At 44.0% G+C, this 22,033-nt stretch overlaps 1 protein-coding gene across 2 annotated transcripts in view; it reads left to right on the top strand.

Annotated features, from left to right (window-relative positions):
* The first annotated feature begins 4,682 nt into the window (after nt 1-4,682).
* LOC144824788 (c-Myc-binding protein-like) overlaps nt 4,683-22,033 on the top strand; it is an 89,388-nt gene continuing 72,037 nt past the window's right edge. The window contains exons 1-2 of one of the 2 annotated variants that reach the window (XM_078683793.1): nt 4,683-5,108; nt 6,282-6,354. In XM_078683793.1, the coding sequence (XP_078539919.1) occupies nt 5,094-5,108; nt 6,282-6,354 (88 nt within the window). In that variant the 5' untranslated portion in view covers nt 4,683-5,093. Of the gene's footprint in view, nt 5,109-5,378; nt 5,418-6,281; nt 6,355-22,033 lie in introns of those variants that run through there. The other variant, XM_078683791.1, reaches the window with a different exon arrangement.

Genomic DNA, 22,033 nt, shown 5'->3' with positions numbered 1-22,033 from the left:
TGCTTTTCTCAGGGCTCTTATGTTCTTGCTGAATGTATATATGAATTTTGCTATTTATTATGTGTTTACATTTTTGTACTCTTTAGAAAAAATCTTTAAAAAAAAAAGCAATGAATTTTGAAAATAACATGAATAAACAATTGTAAAATGAGTTTTTTCGGTGGGTGACATTTTCATATTTGGAGGTAATAGTCTTCTTTTTTTTTATGACAAAAGGAGTATTTATATATGAACGTAAAGTGAAATATGGCATACACAAACAATAAACACAGCCCCCTGAGGCCAGGGCTCTGGTGGTCAATAGGCAGGCCCCTGAAACACACTTCCCCCTCACTAGTGGTAGTAGTTATTCTCCAGTCACTATAGGCAACATTAAGGTTAGGCCTCATTAGCAGCCAGAGTCTCAGGAGTTCCACTCCAACTCTTTTAGTTAAAGTGTTCCAGAGCCGAAGTGCTAACTGGCAGATAAGTTACCCCGGGGTCTTCCAGTCCTTCGATCAGTCTTTCCCGCACTGGCAGGGACTGCATGACCCGAGTCACCAAGAGTGTCTCAGTCATAGGCACAGAGGTTGTAGAAGCTGCTTTGGTGAGTAACATTTGTGGATCAGCAAGAGCAGTGGCTGGGTGTCGTTGGTGCTCCTCCTTGGCAAAGGTAAGATCCTTCCCGTAGGAAGGGAAGGATTCAATGGCTTCTGGTTCTGATCTTTAGTCAGGACTCTGTGCCACATGGATCACCATGGGGGTCTCTCCTCTCAATGAAGGCATATATCAGGCTACGATACTTGTATTCTGGTTGAGCCCTCTGCCAAACAGGGTTACCACTCTTACTCCACATTTTGGCAATTGACTGATTGGCATGGCAGCAAGTTCTTCTTCACAGCAGGCTGCTCTTGAATATGGGGTCGCTGACTTCCACACCACACACGGACAAAGGCCCAATATATACAATTAACTTCATAGCAACACCCTCTAGCATAAGAGGTCATTGACTTTCACACTGCACACAGGCAGGGGCCTGGTCAGCACAGTTAATTTCACTGCAGCCCCCTCTCGCATACCGGGTCAAGGGGTTTCATACTTCACACAGGCAATGGGCGCATCAGCCATGCAATCCTCTCCTCATGCCTCTCTACAGGGATCACTCACCAGAATCCCCCACTGGTCCTCACTCCCTCCACCAATGATCTCTTCCCCACAAGGCATATTGGTCTTGACATGTAGTTGTCTCAGGGTCCCTGTACTGTTTTTTTGCATAGGGCTTCTGCTGCCTCAAAAAGCGCCATCCTTTTTTCATACAAGATCAGTAAATTGAAACTGGGTAGCGGTAACCTCTTGTTTACAGTGCTTAGAAACTGCAGAAGAGTGGTGTGAAGTGCTTTTAATAAAAAAGTTATCACCAGCAAAGGCTTGATACGAAAGAACCCAAAGAGCCCTGATGGGTGAATGCACCCAGCCACACTCCCTGGGTTTTGGCATCCAGAACTGTGTTTCATTTTGCCAAAAGATGCAAAGAAATCAGAAAGCAGTACTTTTTTAATGAAGTTTCATCATTTTTATTTTAAAGCAAAATCTCCACCCACCAGGATTTCAAAGCGCTGTACAGAGGAGGGAGTGAGAAACACCAGGCATATGTCAACCATTCATAGACTGATAACATAACAGAGGAAATATTGTACCCTATGTTATGAGGGATGTATACATATCTACAGAGATTTAAAATGGATACCAACAGAGTACAAGGATAGCATTACAAAGAAAACAAAGTAAATAACAGAGCAGAAGTAAGCATATACTTTGGCCAATCAGGTAGTAGCCAATGAGTAATAGGAGTGGAGATGCTGCAGCATATTCAATGAAGTGGCATCATCCATTGCATTGACGTCCACACTGAGGCTAGTGCATGGCAGCACCATGGTGTGGCCAAAACACTGGTGCGTAGACAAAGAACTGAGACCAGTGCCATGGACATTCCATGTCAAGGAGCCTGTAGGATAGGATGTTACTCACACTGACATCAGTGAAGAACCTTGCTATCGAGATATTGCACCAGTGCCACATTGGTCAAGTCATTGGAATGAATGTGTGCACACTGAAGCAAGTGTTCTTTTTGTACCAAGGTCATGCCATGTCAACGAGCCTGCAGCAAGGGTAGGATGTTGCTCACACTGATATCAGTGTGAACCCCAGTGATGTAGTGATTGAGCCAGAATCACATTGGTCATGATGTTGCTTACACTGAGACCAGTGAACAAGCCTGTATCAGCCCTAGGTATGGCGCTGCTCACACTGATATCACTGTGAAACCATGGTATATAGTGATTGAACAAACAACACGTGAGGCAGGATGTTGTACACACTGATACCAGCGCTTCACACATGCCATGTCAACGAGCGTATATTACCACTGGGTAAGGTGGCATGTCGCTCACAATGATCTAAGTGAAGAACTCTTGTATGTAGTGGTTGCAACCAGGGCCAGCTTTAGTGCCAGTGGCGCCCAGTGAGACAATCATTTTTGGTTTCCCCTCCCCATGACCTCCTCGGATTCCCTCACGACTACCGGGAAAAAGTGCCCTTCATCTCTCCATAGCCCCTCTCTCACATACATTTAATTTGTTTTAAAAGCACTGGTAAACCCTGGCTTTACTAATAAGATATTTATGTATATCTACCGAAACAACAATTTTCAGCAACATTAGGAATAGATAATGTAAGACTTGGGGGAAAAAACGTCCTGACTATTTTACGCAGTTTGCATGCAGGACTTTGATGACAGTTTGTAAGAGTCCCTGTTCTATATCAGGGTTGTGTCTTATGAACTGCGTAACAAAAAGAATCTCTGTGACAAAAGCAGGAATCCTCTCAGCTATTCACATAAAATAAGGATGTGTGATCTGCATGATATGAGTTCTTTGAAGCAGGCTTATTAACCATCTGTGCTTCTTTATGCCACTTTCAAAATTCTGATCTCACTCTCTAGCACGAACATTAATCACAAGAGTTATCTTGACAATATATTGCTATTGAAAAGCTGGATGGGCAAGGAATTCTGAATAAGGTTATTTTAAATTGTACATTATTGTTAACACTGCGCACCCGTTGTTGTCAACGTGCCCCACCCAGGTTAGCGTGCAATGCGACCACGCCAGTTGCACTGCCCTAAAGCCGGCCCTAATTGCAACAGCGTCCGAAGTGGCCTGGATGTCACGCACACAGAGGGAAGCCTGCTTCAGTGCCAGAGCTCTGCCGAAAACCTGATAAAAATCATCTAAAAATGTGACGTCCTGCAAAAGTTGTGGAGACACACAAAACTGATATGTGCCTCGTTACAAGCCTACGTGGGGTGTGATGTGACTGACTGTCCCTGTGTCCCAGCGCTCCTGGCCGCGTATCAGGTGAGGTCATCCTGCACATGAACGTTTCTTCCTGCGCTGAAGCAGTCCTCCGGAAATACTGACAGACTCCCTATATTCACGTAGCTCAGTGCACCCAAGGGAGAACACGTCTCACCCCGGAGGCCCCGCTCTGACGCGGACTCTTTCTTCCTGAACCCCATTCAGCACTGTCTTTGCTCTACCGCTGAGAACACCTCTGTCTGCAGCCTAGTGAAAGTATCACCGGTGAGGGGCATAGTTGTAAAATAACCCCCATTTCCTGCCTCTTGTATCGCTTCCTTGGCGCTAGGAGTCAACCATTAGAAGTAGTCGCAAGTGCAAGAGTGCCCCCGGGTTCCCAAAGATATCAGATATCACTTACCGGGCTGCTGTACACCACGCTAGGATTCTGCCTCGGCCTACTGGGCTCCTGTCCCAGAAAAAGCATCTTTAGGTGTTTATCATGACTCCTCCTCCTCCAGGAGTGCAAACAAATGACCAAACACTTTCACCCCCCCATCTTTTGACACCTGTTGTAGACAAACGCTGCCCCCACCAACACCCCGGTCTGAGACATACCCCGCCCTCAGTCACCTCAGACCTCCCGTGCCCGGCGGGTCAGGAAAACCTAGTACCCCAGAGGGAGGGTGGTAAACAAACTGAGCAACAGCAGACGGGAGAGGAAACAGAATTATTTTGAGTTAATGTGTGACATATTTGTATCTACAACATCCCTAGAGCTTCCGGGTGAGCCAAAAAATCTACGAGCACGGGGACTTTTGGCACATGCGTAGAAAATAAGGCACTGCGAGCATGTTAATGCACACTATTTTGAACAAGCATTTGCAATGCGACTCACAGTTACGCAAGAGGTATTACATTGGCAATGGAAATGGGGCTGTTAAAAAAGGCACAAACAGGAGTGGGGGGGGGAGGGATTGGTGAAAAATCACGGACTGTGTGAGGGGGGGTGGGGGCGAGGACACAGGGGAAAAAAATAGTGTTCAGTACAAGGGCCAATAGCTTCAGAAGCATACAATTTACGCCATGGCCGTCAGGAGGAGGGACTAACTAGACGAAAACCAATCAGGAGGCAGCATTTAGGCTGTAAGCAAAACAAAAAATTAGATGGAGTTTATGCGAAGCTTCCCCGCTAGAGTATATACAATATACACCATGCCTCACAAAGCGAGCAGCGCCTGCGCGCTGCGAGGTAGGCGAGACCTAAAAACAAGTTCGTGTACCGATACCACTCCATGCGCCTTCTAAGACAGCTTGCTCTGCTTCTGCCTGCACGATTGATAGTGACTGTCAGCGAAGAGACCCGATTTTCTTAATCCGCTTGTTTTCTCTGAATCGCAATCCTCTCCAGTTGCTTTTATGGGAGCTCAGTGTGCAAGATGAAGCATTAGTTGACAAACTCCTATAAAAGGGACACGTCGGCAAGGTCACTTGGGTAGCCAATCACGGAGCAAGTACAGCTACATCCAATATGGCCGTCACGCCTGTTTGGCAATTAGCAGTATGTGGTCTAGCTTGTCAAAGTACCCCTCCGCCTTCTCTTTAGAGCCGCAGGTGTGAGTGATGCAGTGGCATACGCATGCGCGAACGCTGGCAAAGCGGTAGCTGAGGCGACGAGTGGCAACAAACGCCGTACATACGAACGCGGTGGCGGAAGCGGTAGTAGCCGAGGTGCTGGCTGGCAGCTTAGGGGGTAGTATGGCGCACTATAAAGTGAGTATGCTGCGTTTCAGTATTTGCACACTTTGTTTTCCCTTCGTGCGTCATTGTATCACTTGTTATAAATTAATTGCAGTTTACAGGGTAACGTGTTACCAGCCGCGGCTGCGTGTTATAATCGCAAAAGTAGTGCACTTCCTTTTCCTATCGATACCTCATGCCAACTCTACCGCACGGGGGCTATATATATTCATAGTTCCAACCTTTCCCTCAAATAGCTTCTTGCCACTTTAGGTCCACTTAACTGTCTCTATTTCCCTTAGTGTTTCCTATTCTCTGATGCGTTGTTTCTTGCGTCATATGGTGAGAGCACATTTAAGTTACTTCCCACTAGTCCCGTAGTGGGGTGGTTAGGAGGAAAACGCGTTGTTGAATCTGTGAGGTGCTTTACTCAACGTATGGAATGGCTGAATGGCACCCAGTCGTAAGGGGCGTAGTCTTGTTTTCCCCTCTATAGATAGGCCAAAAGTTGTAGTTTCCTCGTCACTCTGCTGTGTTAGGGCCCAATGGCGTGCTAATTGCCAGAGTGTGTGTGTGCGTGTGTGTGTATAGGGGGCACTATTTATTTTAGCTGCTTTTTTATGCATGCAGTCTTGCATTTATAATTCAACAGTGCTACAAGTCCTATTGCGACAGAGCAACAAGTACTTTTGGCTTTATTTACAAGCCCCTGGCGCCGCCAGTGCGTCCCTTTTTATTTTAACATGGGGGTGGAGTGACATTTGGGCGGCGCAAGAGGCTTGCAAATAAGCCCAATGTACATTAGAACTCTTAATGTTTACTTTAGTGTGACTTTACGGCACTCAGAATGGCAGCCCTGCGCATTTTGTAGTTCCTTCCTATTCCCGCATTTGTTTCAACGTTTACGTCTGTCCGTCGCCAGACGGAACTTGTTTCTCTAAAGATTCTCAGACCCCAAGCATGCGATATAATAATGCACAAACGTAAAAATCCCAAACACGAGAAGTAATGTCCGTTTTACGTTTGCCAAGGAAGTTCCAAAATGGATAGTGGGCTACCATGATTTTTTTTTTTTTATGTAATGTTTTTAGTTAACCGCACGCGCAAATATTGACTTGTAAGTCACTTTTATGTTAATTTCATGACCCGTTTTGACTTTCTTACATAATGTACCTCTCTATTTTGAAACACTGAATGTTTATTTAGGCTGCTGACTCCAAGAGGGAGCAATTTAGGAGATATCTCGAAAAAGCTGGAGTACTCGATACGCTAACGAAAGGTAAGAGTTTCTCTATTTAGAGCAGAGGATGTTCCTGTGATTGAAATTTAGTTTAATATTTTATGCAGAATGAATGGGGAGGCAAAGCGGGTAAAATCTTTTCAAATGCAAACTGTATCTCCAGTCATTCAAAACTTATTTGACAAACAGCAGGTGTCATAAAGTGAACAGCAGGTGTCATAAAGTGCTGACATAGGGCCTGCTCCAGGACCACCAAACTCGCCCGCCAGATTACAAGTAATTTTGTTGTCTGGTGGGTGGCGTGGCTGTCCCACTGCGGTGCAGTTTAAATGCTCATAGTGCGCCTTATAACTGCACTGCCAGGGAACTGCCAATGGACGTTGCTGCACGGTATTGACTGAGCAGTCCATTGCATGCAGGAACAGTGGTGCCTTCACATAGGATGTACCCAGGCTACGGTATAACACAATGTATTCACAGTTAACCCTCGGATCATTTTACTGTTCTATTTATTTATTTATTTATTTATTTATTATTATGTTTTGGCTCTCAAAGAGGGCCACATAAATTACACAAAAATACAGAGAATAAAACAAAACACATGCATTTACAAATACACAAGAAGAATCTACCCTTTACATCAATAAAGATTAAATACCAAGCTAACATACAAGTCACTACTACACAAACATCGGAAAATCAAAGCATCATCCAGGACATATTAATAAATAGCTAAAAATCCTTTAAAAAAATTAAAAATATAGAAGCAGAACATTTCATTAGGAGGGCAATAAAGTGCATGCAAAAAATCATTTAAAGTGACAATGCCGAGGCGGAGACAAATAACTTTTAACCATCTAGCGCGCAATTTACGCAACATAGGACAGATCAATAAGACATGCGTACAGTCCTGAATATTCAATTTACATAAGTTGCACAAAGCAGAGGAGCCATACCACTTGGATAACAGTAGATTTAGAGGGATTAAGTCATAACGTAAAAGAAACCAAAATCTACGGATACCATGCGGCAGGTTCCATGTAGCATAGGTTTGAGGTTGCTTCATCACATATGAGTCAAGAAGAAAATCTACCTTCCTTTTACCGCAGATAAGCTTTTTGTCTGATTGAAAACTTAAGTCCCAAGAGGCAGCCTTCAACGCAAGTTTTAACTGCGGGGGAGAATACGAAAACAAAACGTTTTCATCTAATTTTAGTAGGGCTGCCGCTTTTCTGAAGTTATATACCAGTTGGGAAAACTCATTAAAATTACCCAGTAGTTCACTACGGATAAGAGCTCTTATCGTCCCTTCTTTTGCTCTAGCAAGGCAGGCCACCCATCTCACCAGGGCACATAATCCCTGTACCCAACTACTCCTAATGCCAAAGTCAAGTCTACAGGCGGCCAAAGAGCATGCAGTATTAAGAGAAGAGAGAGCTCTAAGGAGTTTCCCCTCAATCTTATGGCAAAAGGCCCAATTTTTCACTTCTATAAGTTCAATACCATACAGAATTGTTGCGGGGATTTTTGATCTATATACCTCCAATAAACTCTGGAAGTGTCGCTTCCCCGTTGCCAGGTATAGAGACTTGAGACCTCTGCCATGAGCTAGAGCTTTGCGCGTGCAATGCTCAATATGGAGCCTCTCACTTAAATTAGCCATGATGATTTTTCCCAGGAAAGTATAGGACTTCACAACCTCCAGTTTATTGCCCCCAATGTGCCAGTGATAATCTACAGAGCGGCACTTCTTTTTACCGGCTATACACATCACCTTGCTTTTGGCAATGTTAATTTTCATGCAATGGGCTACAGCAAAAGCATGAAGGGCATGTAACCGATTTGCAAGTCCTTTAGGAGTCAGATCAAGCATAAGGACGTCATCGGCATACATCAAACAAGATATGGAGGTCCCCCCCACCACCGGAGCGATGCCCTCACTAACGGACACAGCAGCGGGTAAATCTGCTGTGTACAAGGAGAACAAGAGGGGCGCCAATAAGCATCCTTGCTTCAATCCATTCTTAGATGGGATTACAGAAGAAATTCCCCTCTCGCCCCCCATCAGGACCCTGCACCAAGTCTCAGTATGCAGAGCCCGCACCAACTCTAATAAATAGGGTGGGAGACCAAGCGCTGCCAATTTTCTCCACAGCGTTCCACGATCAACTTTGTCGAACGCTGTGGAGAAATCAATAAAGGCAGCATACACGACCCCTCCTCGCACCTGGACATATTTATCTGTCACCACATGCAGCGCGGTGAGATTGTCCAACGTACCGTGATCCCTACGGAAGCCCGTCTGTTCAAGGGGCAGAATGTTATACTCCTCCACCCAATCGGAAAGGGATTGCAGGAGACATTTCGCAAAAACCTTTCCGATAGAGTCGAGGAGAGCAATCAGCCGATAGTTGCTAGGGCTATCCCTTGTTCCCTTCTTAAAGATAGGGACCAGGATACTTCCCCTCCAGGAGGCAGGTACCATATTAGACAAAAAACAGGCTCTAAACAAGGGATACAGAATTTTACTCCACCTTGCAGGATCCTGTTTCAGGACCGTCATGGGGAGTTCGTCAGGGCCCATTGCCCCAGAGACGCGCATCTTTTTTATTGCCATCTCAATTTCTCCTTCTGTGGGGTAACAAATGAGTCCATCAGGAGTGACATCTAGAACGATATCATCACCTGGGATCCCGTTCCCCGCATACAAGTCCTGGATATAAGAAATCCATACCTCTTCTGCTATAGGGATAGGGGAGGGACTTAGTCTAGAGCCACATCCCTTACTGATTATTGCCCAAAAATCTCTAATCCTGCCCTGAGTGACAGATTCCCTCAAATTGATCCAGACCTCGTCCTGACTTGCCTTTTTAATTTTTAACTTAAGTCTCGATCTCTTTCTCTTTAGCCTGGAAATTTCATTTCCACGTTCCGTGACTCTATCTACGTATTGTTGTCGGACTAGTTTATTTATTTCCTTATTCAGGATACGCAATGTACTAGGGACCACTACCCTTGTGCTAGATCGGGGAGTTTTTTTGGCAAAAGAGATGATGTTTCGCATAAATTTTTCAAAATATTCTATTTCATTACCACGCCACTCACTTAACACCACTAGAGTATCAGATAAAAACTCCTGTATCCCATTAATGGCGGAAGAATTCCAGACACACCTTCCCGATGAAGTATGGAAGGCAACATCACTGCCATTAAGGGACCAGGGTACAGAGGACATGGGATTTAAAGAAATAGTTATAAACATTATGCTGTGGTCACTCATGGAAGTAGGTATGATCTTAAGATCCTGGATAAAGGGAAACAAACCATAGTCAGCAATAGCATAGTCCAAGATAGACGACCCAAAAGGGGATTTGTGCGTATATTTAGCGGGCACGTCAGAAGGGAATCTCCCATTTAAAATAAGGCCATCTACGGCCGCTAATTCTTTTAACAGGATCTTCCCTCTTTTATTGGTCACTTGCTTATCAGGAAAGAGTATTTGAGGAACCAAGTGCACCTCTTCTTTACATTTATTCCTAAATAGTTTTAAGCTGGCGTTAGAGATTTTACAGTTCAAATCTCCCACAAGTATAATTTCGGGAGGAATTGAAACATTTTTAATTTTCTCAATGTAACCAAATAACTGCTTCAATATCAGATTAAAACGCTCTTCTGGGGGAATGTACACATTTATAATTACAATAGGCGATTTAATGCCGTTGCTAAAAATGTTTTCAATAGTTATCGCCTGAAAAAGTTTACTAGGATCAGTGTAATGGGCGAATCTCCACTGCAAATTGTTAGATAATAAACACGCAATTCCCCCCCTAGCATGACCTTTCTTAGAGGGGGCAGCAGGGACTTCCAGGACATAAAAATCCTTAGAGACAGCCAACATACCAATACACCAAGTTTCCTGTAAACAAATCACATTCGCTCCTAATGAAAATAGGAGCGCAAATTTCTCCGGACTACTGTGAATCCCTGCCGCGTTCCAGGAGATGATCTTTAATGAGGTGTTAAAGATGATGAAACAATCTGGGATTATCCCTAGTTTTGGTAACTAAGGCGCTGTGGAGCCAATTCCACTGATCACCATCCTCTAAGGATGGATGCTGGATCAGCGGGAGAGGCCTCACATGCGAGACCAAACGTTTTCCCCTAGAGACCCAAATCTTCAGGTCTGTAAGGGGAAACGAAGTCCCATTTTGCTCATCCCTACTACATACCTCCCCAGAAGGAGGGTTTATATTACAAAGGTTATACAACGGGAGAATATCAATACCAATTCGTTGAAAATTCTCCGCTTGCTGCAATATCAGATTTACAATAATTTGAGAATAAAATTTCACCCTTATACTTGAGACCCTAACTTCACCCATCAGGGACACTAACTCAATGTCCCTAGTTTGGATATGGCGAAGACTTTCTATCTCGCTAAAACACTTAAGAAGCCAGGCTCTATTTAAAGGTAAATCAATGTCAAATAATGGTAGAAATTCTAGCACAAGAGTGTCCACTGGAGTTTTTAAAGATGATAAGCGACGGTCCGAGAAGGGGCGGTCACCAGTCTCCAAGGCTGTCAGAAACGGGGGTGCCAAGGGGTTGAGAGCCCCAATTGGGTATTCTATAGAAGCTCCAAACGTTGTAGGTAGTTGAAAACCTGTAGAGGGGCCCCCCATTTGTTGCACAACTTCCGAGGGCATTAGCGGAAGTAACTCATCAGTGCCCTCTAGAGGTGTGGAAATAATCGAATTCAATACAATTTCAGCCTTAGGAGATATGGAAATAGGATCCAAGTTGTTTTCTTCATTCTCCATAGCTGCCAGAGAGTTTTGAAAGATTATCCGACGCTGTCTTTTTTTCATATATTTTCGAATTGTTTTTCTTTTATTCCCTTTCTTGTTTCTGAGTTTACCATTTTTTACCTTTGCCTCATGTTTATAGTCCAAAAGTTCTTGTTTATTTTCAGACATAAAGATAGGGAATAGTTCTTGCACCACTTTTGGGCCAGGAGTAGATATATTGACCTCCTCGATCTCGAGAACTGAGTTCTTGATACAGTTAGGCACTGCAGTTAAGGGGATAGATGTAATATGAGATTTCAGCCCTGTTGTTACAGCCTTCATGGCAGAATCCGCTGGTTGCTCATGTGTTTTCCCCTTAAACAAACTAGATTCCATCACAGGGGGGGGAACACTCCCTGTATCAGACGACTTTTGTAGCAGTGCCTTTAGTATTTGAGTAACTGACTCTAAGATACAGTCCGAGTTACCTACGAATTTCCCCAAAAGTGCTAAGATGGAAGCTAACAATTGTTCCAAGGCAATCATGGATTCTGAGATTGGCTTATCACACGCTTCCACGGGACGGCAGATCCCAGAGAGGATAAGACCCGGACTCCCAGAGACATCTAACAGGTCGGACATATCCTGTCCGTTTAGAGAAGGGGTGCTACTATACAACATTAGCCCAGATGGGGTAGCGCCCCCTACATGCTTGGTAGGGTCTAGAGTCTCTACTTTAGCTGTATCGACATATCGGCCACAGAGTTCAAGATCAATAAATAAAGAAGACTGATCACCCCCCAACCTATCCGTCACCGCCGCTTGAGGCAAAGAAGGTTTATTCAAGCATTTCCTATCGGCTAGCAGCGGGTCAGAGTTAATACATTCCTTCCCTTTAGGGGAGACACGGGAGGGCGACACCGCTGCCGCGGGTTGTTGAAAAATAGGCTGCACGGGGGGAGACAAAGGATCTATAATGGCTTGTGTATGAGGCTCTTGACCCATAACTCCAAGTGATTTCTTTATTACAATGTTCGATTTCTTAGAAGAAGACATGTCCCAAAGCTCAAAAAGCTGACATTGACCCTTCAACGGGGGATTATTTACAGATTTATTCCTTGTCCGGGTTTTCTCTTTTTCAGCACCAGGAGTGCCTCCTACTTCCCTTCCTGAACGTAGTTTTTTAGACATCCTCAGTATGGGGATTCAGCAGATATTTAATGTGCAAAAAGAAGCTTCAGGCCAGAAGAGATATCACTAAAAATGACACAAAATGCAACCAGGATAATGTATTGCAAATAAAATAATAAATAAGAATTATAGTCCTGGGTGAGCAAAAATGATTAACCGATGGTAGAGTGAGAGGAGGCGACCGGTAAAAAAACCAGTAGATGGTTCTACCTCCAACTGACAAGCGAATCAATGTTAGCTGGATGCGAAACAATGTCACAAACAAAATTAAAATAGTAAAAAGATAATGACCGAAAATAACCGGGCCCAGCCCAGCCTACCTCGGCCACTGAGGGCCACAGAGGGCCCGCCCTTTGCCCGGGCTTAGCCCGGCGTCCCGCTCGCGTCCCGCGAGACGGGGGTGACTCTGTATTTGAGCGCCTCCTGGCGCGCGTTTGGCGCGATTAGCGCCGCTAGGGCAGCTGGGTATTGTAGTTTTGCTGCTCCTCTACCGCACTCCACACGGCTGCAAGACCCAGAGATGGAGCAGGGGTCGGCGGCGGGAGGCGGGAGGACGAAGGCACCAGAGTCAGCTGCTGCAGGTAGGTTCAGGGGCAGCCAGGGGTCCACACAGCGTCAGTTTCTGTAAGCAAAGAGTCGCCCCCTCGACCGGGGTGACTCTGTATTTGAGCGCCTCCTGGCGCGCGTTTGGCGCGATTAGCGCCGCTAGGGCAGCTGGGTATTGTAGTTTTGCTGCTCCTCTACCGCACTCCACACGGCTGCAAGACCCAGAGATGGAGCAGGGGTCGGCGGCGGGAGGCGGGAGGACGAAGGCACCAGAGTCAGCTGCTGCAGGTAGGTTCAGGGGCAGCCAGGGGTCCACACAGCGTCAGTTTCTGTAAGCAAAGAGTCGCCCCCTCGACCGGGGTGACTCTGTATTTGAGCGCCTCCTGGCGCGCGTTTGGCGCGATTAGCGCCGCTAGGGCAGCTGGGTATTGTAGTTTTGCTGCTCCTCTACCGCACTCCACACGGCTGCAAGACCCAGAGATGGAGCAGGGGTCGGCGGCGGGAGGCGGGAGGACGAAGGCACCAGAGTCAGCTGCTGCAGGTAGGTTCAGGGGCAGCCAGGGGTCCACACAGCGTCAGTTTCTGTAAGCAAAGAGTCGCCCCCTCGACCGGGGTGACTCTGTATTTGAGCGCCTCCTGGCGCGCGTTTGGCGCGATTAGCGCCGCTAGGGCAGCTGGGTATTGTAGTTTTGCTGCTCCTCTACGGCACTCCACACGGCTGCAAGACCCAGAGATGGAGCAGGGGTCGGCGGCGGGAGGCGGGAGGACGAAGGCACCAGAGTCAGCTGCTGCAGGTAGGTTCAGGGGCAGCCAGGGGTCCACACAGCGTCAGTTTCATAAAGCTGTCCACGTTTACAGGTGGACATTTGGACAACAGTGCCATGAATTAGCAAGTTTTTTCTGGAGTAATTCTCCTCACAATGGCTCTTCTTATTGTGGTTGTGGATGCCTGAAATCCAGTGATCCAATGGAGTGAAGCTTGTATGCCCACACCCCGTGAGCTATTTCAACACACCTGCTAGCAATCTTTCATTCTCCACTATAAATCCGTCATCTTCCTCAGCCACTTGCAAGTTCTATAAAACAGCGGTTGTTCCCATTTCAACGCCTTTGCAAACCACTGCGTTTTTAGCGCTGTTGACTCAAACACTATGGGCTGAATTACGAAGGCGTGGCGGCTACTGCCGCACCGACTGCCATACTACAACTTAGGCAGTTGGACTGCCATGGGACGGTCGCAGTCACCAGGGATCTGCAATCCCTTGCAGTGCTATAGCGCAGCCTGGCAGGTCTCTGCTTTAAGGTGATAATAACCGATTTTGCAAAACAACTTAAGTCCGTTGCTGTCATTTCACTTTTTTAATATAGAATTGAAAACTAAGCTTAAACAGTCCAGTTTCCTGTTGGATTCATTTTGATTCTAATATATTTGTGGTAATTGACAGTCCTTGGAGCCAGGTGTATAAAATAGGTTGGCTTTATTAAAGCTTAGTTCCAGGTTAAGTTCATTAGAGTAAGTAAAGTAGATCGAGTAAAACCCCTCCAGGAGCTGCCTGCCACCAACTGACACTCTACACTGAAGCCAGGCACCCAAATATTCCATGCGGTCATCAGGCATTCTAACTATATATTAAAGTCTAAAATCATGGAGCATCCATCAGAAATGTCATTTTTGCAACATTTACAATATTACCAATTCATTTAAGTACAATTTTTGCATGATGTTGTATCCTTCTTAAAATATCTTTAAAAATATCGGCACTACGTACAAAGGTCTATATCATTTACCTTTTGGGAATTGTTTTCTTTTACACAAGATTAATTACAAAAAATAATAAACTTTAAGCCCCTTCTCCTCCTTATTAGATCTACACAAAAAAGGTATCTACTTATGCTGAACACAATAGGTTGGGCAATACCAGTTTGCAATATTCTTTCTGCCTCACTGCAGCGTCTAAATCCCAAAAGGCGACAGATTGGTTTGATCTATTTTTTCCTAGCATAGATATAAGCAGGGCAGAAAAATAGCATGTGTACTTCATTCTCTTTAAAGCCTGTATTGCAAAGTTAACAACTACCATCGTTTTTCTTTCCTGTGTTATACACCCATTTTGTAGTATTTGCATGAATTTGCAAATTGCCATAACGAAATTTTAAATACAGCGATTTGGCAAGACCTGGTTGAATTTCATCCATAAAAGACTCACATTTACTGTTTGGGTTCATAGTTAGGTACCTCACAGATAGGGTGCCTAGTATGGTGTTGTATGACCGGGAGTTTTGGATAAACGCCCAGTAGCTTAATTTTAACACTTTTTTAGAACTCTAAGTCGGGCCTTCTGGGACCTTCCAAAAATGTCTCAACCCCAATTTAGTAAACCAATCCTCAATATGACTAAACCATGCCCACCTTGTGTCTTTTATTTTCAGAATTTCCTGTAAAGCTTCTGTGTAGTGGGCAAGTTCGTCTGTTGACCACAAGTGGACCCAAAACAATAATGGCCCTAAAGCCGCCTGGTCATCAGTACGATGAATGTGTAGGTCTATTACAAGAGGAAGTAAAGGGGTGCACCTTGGGATACTTAATAGTTTACTAAAAAAATATTCTTTTGTGCCATAAAGGTATTTTTCACTGCGTAACCCCATAATTCTTCCCCATAAAGAGAGGCAGATTGTGCCTTGTACTTGTATAGCTCCAATACTGGGGAAACAACTTTTGATTGGCTGCTCTTATGTCTCCTCGCTATTGGAACTACATTCTGGATAAAAATTGTTTCTCTTGTCCAGCTGGGGTTTCCAGTCGAATTTAGTATCTAAAGTAATGCCTAAGTAATTAAAATGATGCACATGTTCTATCCTTTCTGTTTTAACAGTCAAGGTTTATCAAAAAACTTTTATGCGGATTGACTGCCATATATTTGGTTTTAGTTGGGTTAATCTCCAATCCTTTGGTTTAGCAATAGATTCTAAAAGTATTAAATAGGTTTTGAAGGCTCTTTGGTGTCTGAGATATTACAATCATATCGTCTGCAAACAAGAGTGCAGGTACATGAGCCCTCCCTCCCCCCAACTTGGGAGAATCATGTTCGCAGCCCAAGAGGGTTCTGGAATATTGTTCACATACAAGGAGAACAATGTGGGGGCAAGCACGCACCCTTGTCTTACACCCCTATATATATATCTACTGTCAATTTGCCATTTGGACCCCATCTGACTCTGGCAAAGTTAGCCTCATGTTGTCTAATAATCTGTGCTAGAATTTCCCCCGATACACCCTGGTCCCTTAGTGTTATCCATAATGCATTTCTGGGGACCTGGTCAAAAGCTGCCCTGAGGTCAGCAAATGTGATGTACAGATGCGCTTTTTTGTTTTAATATACTTCCAGATAATATAAAGGAATCCTGGTCGATTGTGCTATTTTTTTCCCCCCCTAAACCTGCCTGGTACTTGGTTAAAATGCTAATTTCCACAACCCAAGAACTCAGTTTATTTAAAATTTGTCTCGCAAAAACCTTTTGTAGGACATCGATTAGACTGATCGGTCTGTAATGCCCTGGGTTCAAGCGGTCCCCCTTCTTAAAAATTGCTACAATCTCTGCGCCCGCCATGTTTCTGGGATAGGAGCACACATTGCAATGGCATTACACAGAAGGTTAATGTACGGGGCCCATATCTCCTTCTCCTGTCTCCATAAATCACCAGCAATTCTATCCAGTCCAGGTGCCTTCCCTGGTTTTATTGCATTTATTGCTTCCATAGTTTCCAACATACTAAAGGACAAGGGTATCTCACATGAATTAAGGATTAAATCCTCACTACCAAGAATAATCTCATTGTTGGGAGCTGAGTACAGGTGAGAGAAATGGGATATCCAAGAATTAGCATCAAGGAATAAATCCCTACGGCAAATCCCATTTCTAACACCCTTGGAGACCTGGCGCCAAAACATAGATTGGTCATTTGTTTGCACGCATCTAGCAGCTCCGACCAGATGTTCTCATCCCAACACTTACTGTCTTAAGCAATACATTCTTGTAACGCCTCCTTTTCTCCCTTAAGACTAGGATGTCATTGCTTTTTACTGCCTCTATCAGTTCTTTTTTGGCATTACAGCACTCTTTGTTATACCATAAGTGACCCTTAAAGGATAGGTCTGATAACCCCTTTTTGGAAGGCTTTGAGGTTTTAGTTTGTATTTGTTCAAGTCCCTCTACCATGTTATCATGCATCCGCATGATTGGGATCTCTTTTATTGCAAGGTTAATATGTGGGGAGACTATTTCTACGTATGTCTCATAGATCTTCTTAACAGTATCTTCATTCCCTAGTACTACAGCCATTTAAGTACTCTGCGGTTGTTTGACACCACAGGCTCAATTTGGTTATCTGTAGAGCTATTTTTCTCTGGGGAGGTTAACTGTAAAAAGGAAGTACAAAGCGTCAAGCACAAGGGGTAGTGATCGCTCTCTATACGGTCTTCCACTACAAGGTCATCTAACATAGACCAAAATGGAATTGAGACCAATACATAATCTATATAGCTATTACAACTACCCCGCTTAAAAGTTGGCTGGCTTGGGCTGTCAGAGAGTAGACGCCCATTACAGGCACGTAGGCCATGGGCTGCGATCAACCGCAATAGCTGCGCCACAGCATGTGTGCATTGTACTACAGGGCTACTCTCTATTGCTGGGATGTTATTTGCACTATCCTCTGCCTCAAATATTTTCCAGCCCTGCTACTGGTTCAAATTAACGGTTAAAATCCTCCCCCCTAATAATTATCAAGGCTCTCTGGTTGAGTAGTTGCTCAATAACTTCCACTTTATTGGCAACGCTTGGCCTGCTGTATACATTCAGGATATATACTTCCGTTTTAAGTCCTACAAACTTAACACCTAGTATGTCTTGGCTGTGGGTATCAATTTGCTTAACCACTTGGCTGCTAAGGGGTGTGCATGTAGGTCCATTGACTTTCCATTGAAATCAATGGGCCCTACATGACGAGTTACCCTTGTCATTAGCACTGAAGGGGTTAATATCGACTCCTAGTGTGATTTTCATCCAGATAGTAAGACCTCCAGAGGGTCTTCCTTTGGTTAACGTGGTGGCAGGTACGCTAAAAGTTTTATAACCTACTTTGAATGGACTTTCAACAGCCCATGTTTCCTGGAATAGCACGATTTCACTGCAATCACATGCCACATTAGATCGCTTACATTTTTTCTAATTCCGGCTATGTTCCAGGAAATTAACTTTATTTTGGGCTTACAGACTTCATCGGGTATGTTAACATTTATCCTTGTAGTATCAGCTTCCACTAGCTATGTGCACTTTATATTACTACACAAGTCATTGTTTATATTAAGGTGTTGTATAACTTTATCACCCTGGTTTTCAATCAGTTTGTTTTTCATGCACCTTCTTTTGAGCTATTGCAAATACATGACCCCTGCCGCAAATCCTAAGATCAGTCTCCACCTCCGTGTTAGTAAAGTTACAGGACGAGGCCTCTGCATGAATTTTAGTGGGCACCTCTAGAGTCCTGTTATTAATGTTCAAAGTTCCTAACACTGTAAAATCATTTAAGATGCCACCATTCCTCACGCCAACTACTTTGTCATCCTCAGTTGCACAACCTAGAAATACACTGGTTGCTAAACTATCCATAGCCTGACCAGTTCCAGGTAGTTGTCAATCCTGGAAATCTAGATCTGACAGGGCCCGATACCTTTTGGATTGGGTAAAAGATGGAAATCCCCCAACTTTAAATCTCCCCCTGCTGCCTATAAAAATAGCCGAGAGGTAGAGCACTAATCTCTGTCTTGGGAGTGAGGGTTGCATTGTGGTTGGATAGTAAACGATGGACCATAATTGGCCTGCGAAAGTTTACCACGTTGCAATCCCCACTAATATTCTTAGAATTCCCTACCCACCCTACTCTCCTAACCATTAGTATCTCACTGGCATCTCTAGAGTGAAACATCCTTTTGTTTTACCAACCAGTGTAGGGTTTTATTCCTTAATTCTACCCAAGTCGTGTGCTGGGAGCTTTTATTGAAGTTATTTTTGGAATAAAGACAATGAAGATCACTATAGGTCTTGGATCCTTATGTCTTGGACCAGTGTTGTTGTTAATGTCTCTAAACCCGAGTTGGACTAGTGTTGTTGTTAATGTCTCTATACCTGAGTTGAATGGGGTTACTCATACCCATGAATGTGATGCATATCTTGATGACCAGAAAGTGACGAGGTGTGCTGTCATAGCCCTTTTTCTTTGCATGTTTTGATGCACATTCTGTGTACAGACAACACCGTTGGATAGTAGGTGTTTTAGGGCAAATTTAGCACCCATATCTAGACTATTTTTGTAAGAACATCCAATTTCCACGTTTATACTATTCCACTATAAATTGTTCCAGCGCTTCAACAGAAATTCTTTATAAATGACATCACTATCTACTACCACACTTACCAATCAAAACCAGGCCCATAAGAAACAACAGAGCAGCTGAAACATGAGGCAATTGGATCTAATATGTTGTTTTTAAACTCTTTTCAATAAACAAGACCAGCTTGTCATTTTAAAGGTTTATTCTAAAATTCTCATAATTACATAAATTCAATTAGCTTTTTATTAATATCGGCATTTATTTTTAATAAGTAAGCTTTATTGCATTAATCATTGGCTCAAAAAATGACAGTTTAACTCAGCATGAAATAATGAATTAAAGAAAACATAGCCCTAGACCCTAAGTTAGCTTTCTGACCTGAAAGGGAAAATAAATGAATAAACAGTTGAATGCTTACAAGTCCATGGGAAATCGAACAGCACTTCGCCCTCAGGAATCAGTCAGCCCCGATCCCTACAAGAGGCCAATTTTTATACCCTATTTGCTCGCTAATCTAACTAAAATGTAATTCTTTCTAAAAGTTCAGCACTCTGATTGGTTGCTGTCTGTCAGTCCACCAAAATCACTACGTCCAGGGTGTGAGCGTCACCATGCCATTGTCCATTGACATAGAGTGACATCAGCTTCCGAGTGTCTTTGCAACAAATTAAAAAGTTGCTTCTCTTGACTTCCACCAGAGCTCGGCAAAATCATCCCTGCCATTTCCTCGGCCTTGAGAAAAGAACATCCTGAGCAGTCCGTGAACAAGTTCCATTGTCAGAGGAACCACAGTTTTTTTTTCTTCAAATGTCAGAGCCACAGTCTTTTCAACGAAATAAGCAAAATAAAACTCTCCATGGAAAGTTTCCAAGATGACTGCACTTGGCTCCAACTCTGCTCACGTACAGGCCGACCAACTTCTCTTCAGAATCAGAACCAAAGCTAGGCCTCAAATCACTTTTAGGCCTATTATTTAAACAAACACAAAAAGAGTGATTAATTCAGGTAAAACAAACCCTTCTGTTCCCCACCCTTCCCTGCTAGTAATTATCCCATTAATAAATGACAACTAGCAGAAGCAAACAAATAAAGCAGCACATAAAATATCTACCATTCTTCATATAGTCCAGCTTTATGAATCTGAAAGAATTAAAAGATGATTAAATGATACACAGACAATCACAACATATAACAAACATATAAGCACATATAATAAAGCACATGCCATGAATGATCAGCTGCATTTTAATAGTGACAGACAATAGGACAGACATGACAAACAAAACAATGTTAATCATATGTTACAAAACAGATTTGCAAATGCAACAAGAGCACATGTAATTAGTTCCCGCGTGTTCATGTGTGGTGCAAACTTAATCTAGGTTGGATTAATTAACATATAGCACAAATCATTAATATTATTAATTAATTATGGAAATGTGACTTCACGAGCTGAAATGTAATTCATTTCTGAATCTCGCTCCATCACCATATACTGACTTAAACGAATGTGCGGACGTTTTCCAGGCAGGGAACACTACTACCCATTTTTGTGATGTAAAACGGACAAAGACGTGGTTTCAGTCCAAGAGAGAACAAGTTTCCGAACCCCCTATGCTGCTGCAATCGTCCCACTCTTATATAGCGGGTACTCGGAAACATTTGTCCAGCGGCCGCAAAGTATGGTTTGTGGTGTGACTGAGGGACGCACTGTGGGAGTAGGGGGTCCTGTGTGGGTCAGGGATTGTGCAAGGAGGCATACAAAAATGTTAAACGGGCAAGCATTTATGTACAGGTTAACTAAAGGTAAGCGATAAAGGACACCACAGTAGTTACTACTTTTAACGTGCAAATAAATGCCTACCCATTTATTTAACACTTTTTCTGAATATTAGTGCTGTGCTCAGCAAGAAAAGATCAGCTCGTGCCACTATGTCGAGGTGTGGCTCAATGGTTAGAGCGGCAGACCCTGATGCAGAGGTCTAGCCCGGGACCAGGGTTCAATTCCCCGCCTCGGCGGGTCTTGAGCTCAAAAAATTCCACGGACCTGATAATTCTTGCCTCGGTGCCTATTCCAATCATGGAGTCCCACTCTGCAACTCTGGGCAATAGCTTGCTTAATCTCCACAACGGCCCCCAATACGCTAAGGATGCCTGGCCTCCACCTTGGGGTTGCCCAGGAGTGGACACCTCACAGGGAAAGCCAGGATGGGTTCCACAGCGGTATTCGTACAAGCGCCTTGAGACCCTTGCGGGTGAGTAGTGCGCTATACAAGTATCAATTTACATTTACTATTCACCAGGGGCTGCTTGTAAAGGTCAAAAGAGCCACAGAGGCCCCCGGGTCGTCTTACTTTGAATATCACTGAACTACATTGAAGAAAGACATAAACCATGTGCCCAGGCAACATTCAGGATGATCTTGGAAAAACCTTTTAGCCTGCAAAACAATTCATAAAAGGTTTCTCAAATTGCCTAACCACCACAGTACCAGAATTCGTACCCCTCCAAGGTGTATTTAATCAAGTATTTTATCGTTTTGAAAATGTTTCAGCAGTGAACCTTTTTGGTTTATTTTCGCATGAGGTATTTTGCAGCGCATTTTTTTTGGAGTGGTACCAGTAATGCCGCAGCTTGGAACCGTAGACACTTCATCACAGCCACCACCTACATGTTAAATTCGAACCACCCGATAACTCTTCTGTGTGCCCACTGGTCTGATAGTCAGGGAAATTTTCCACCCGTCTGGATCAAGACGTGGTCTGATGTGCCTCCCGCTCTGGGATGTACATTTCTGTGACG

Source organism: Lissotriton helveticus, chromosome 3_1 (assembly GCF_964261635.1).
Source record: "Lissotriton helveticus chromosome 3_1, aLisHel1.1, whole genome shotgun sequence".
Lineage (NCBI taxonomy): Eukaryota > Metazoa > Chordata > Amphibia > Caudata > Salamandridae > Lissotriton > Lissotriton helveticus.
This window is presented reverse-complemented; position numbering and strand designations above follow the sequence as displayed.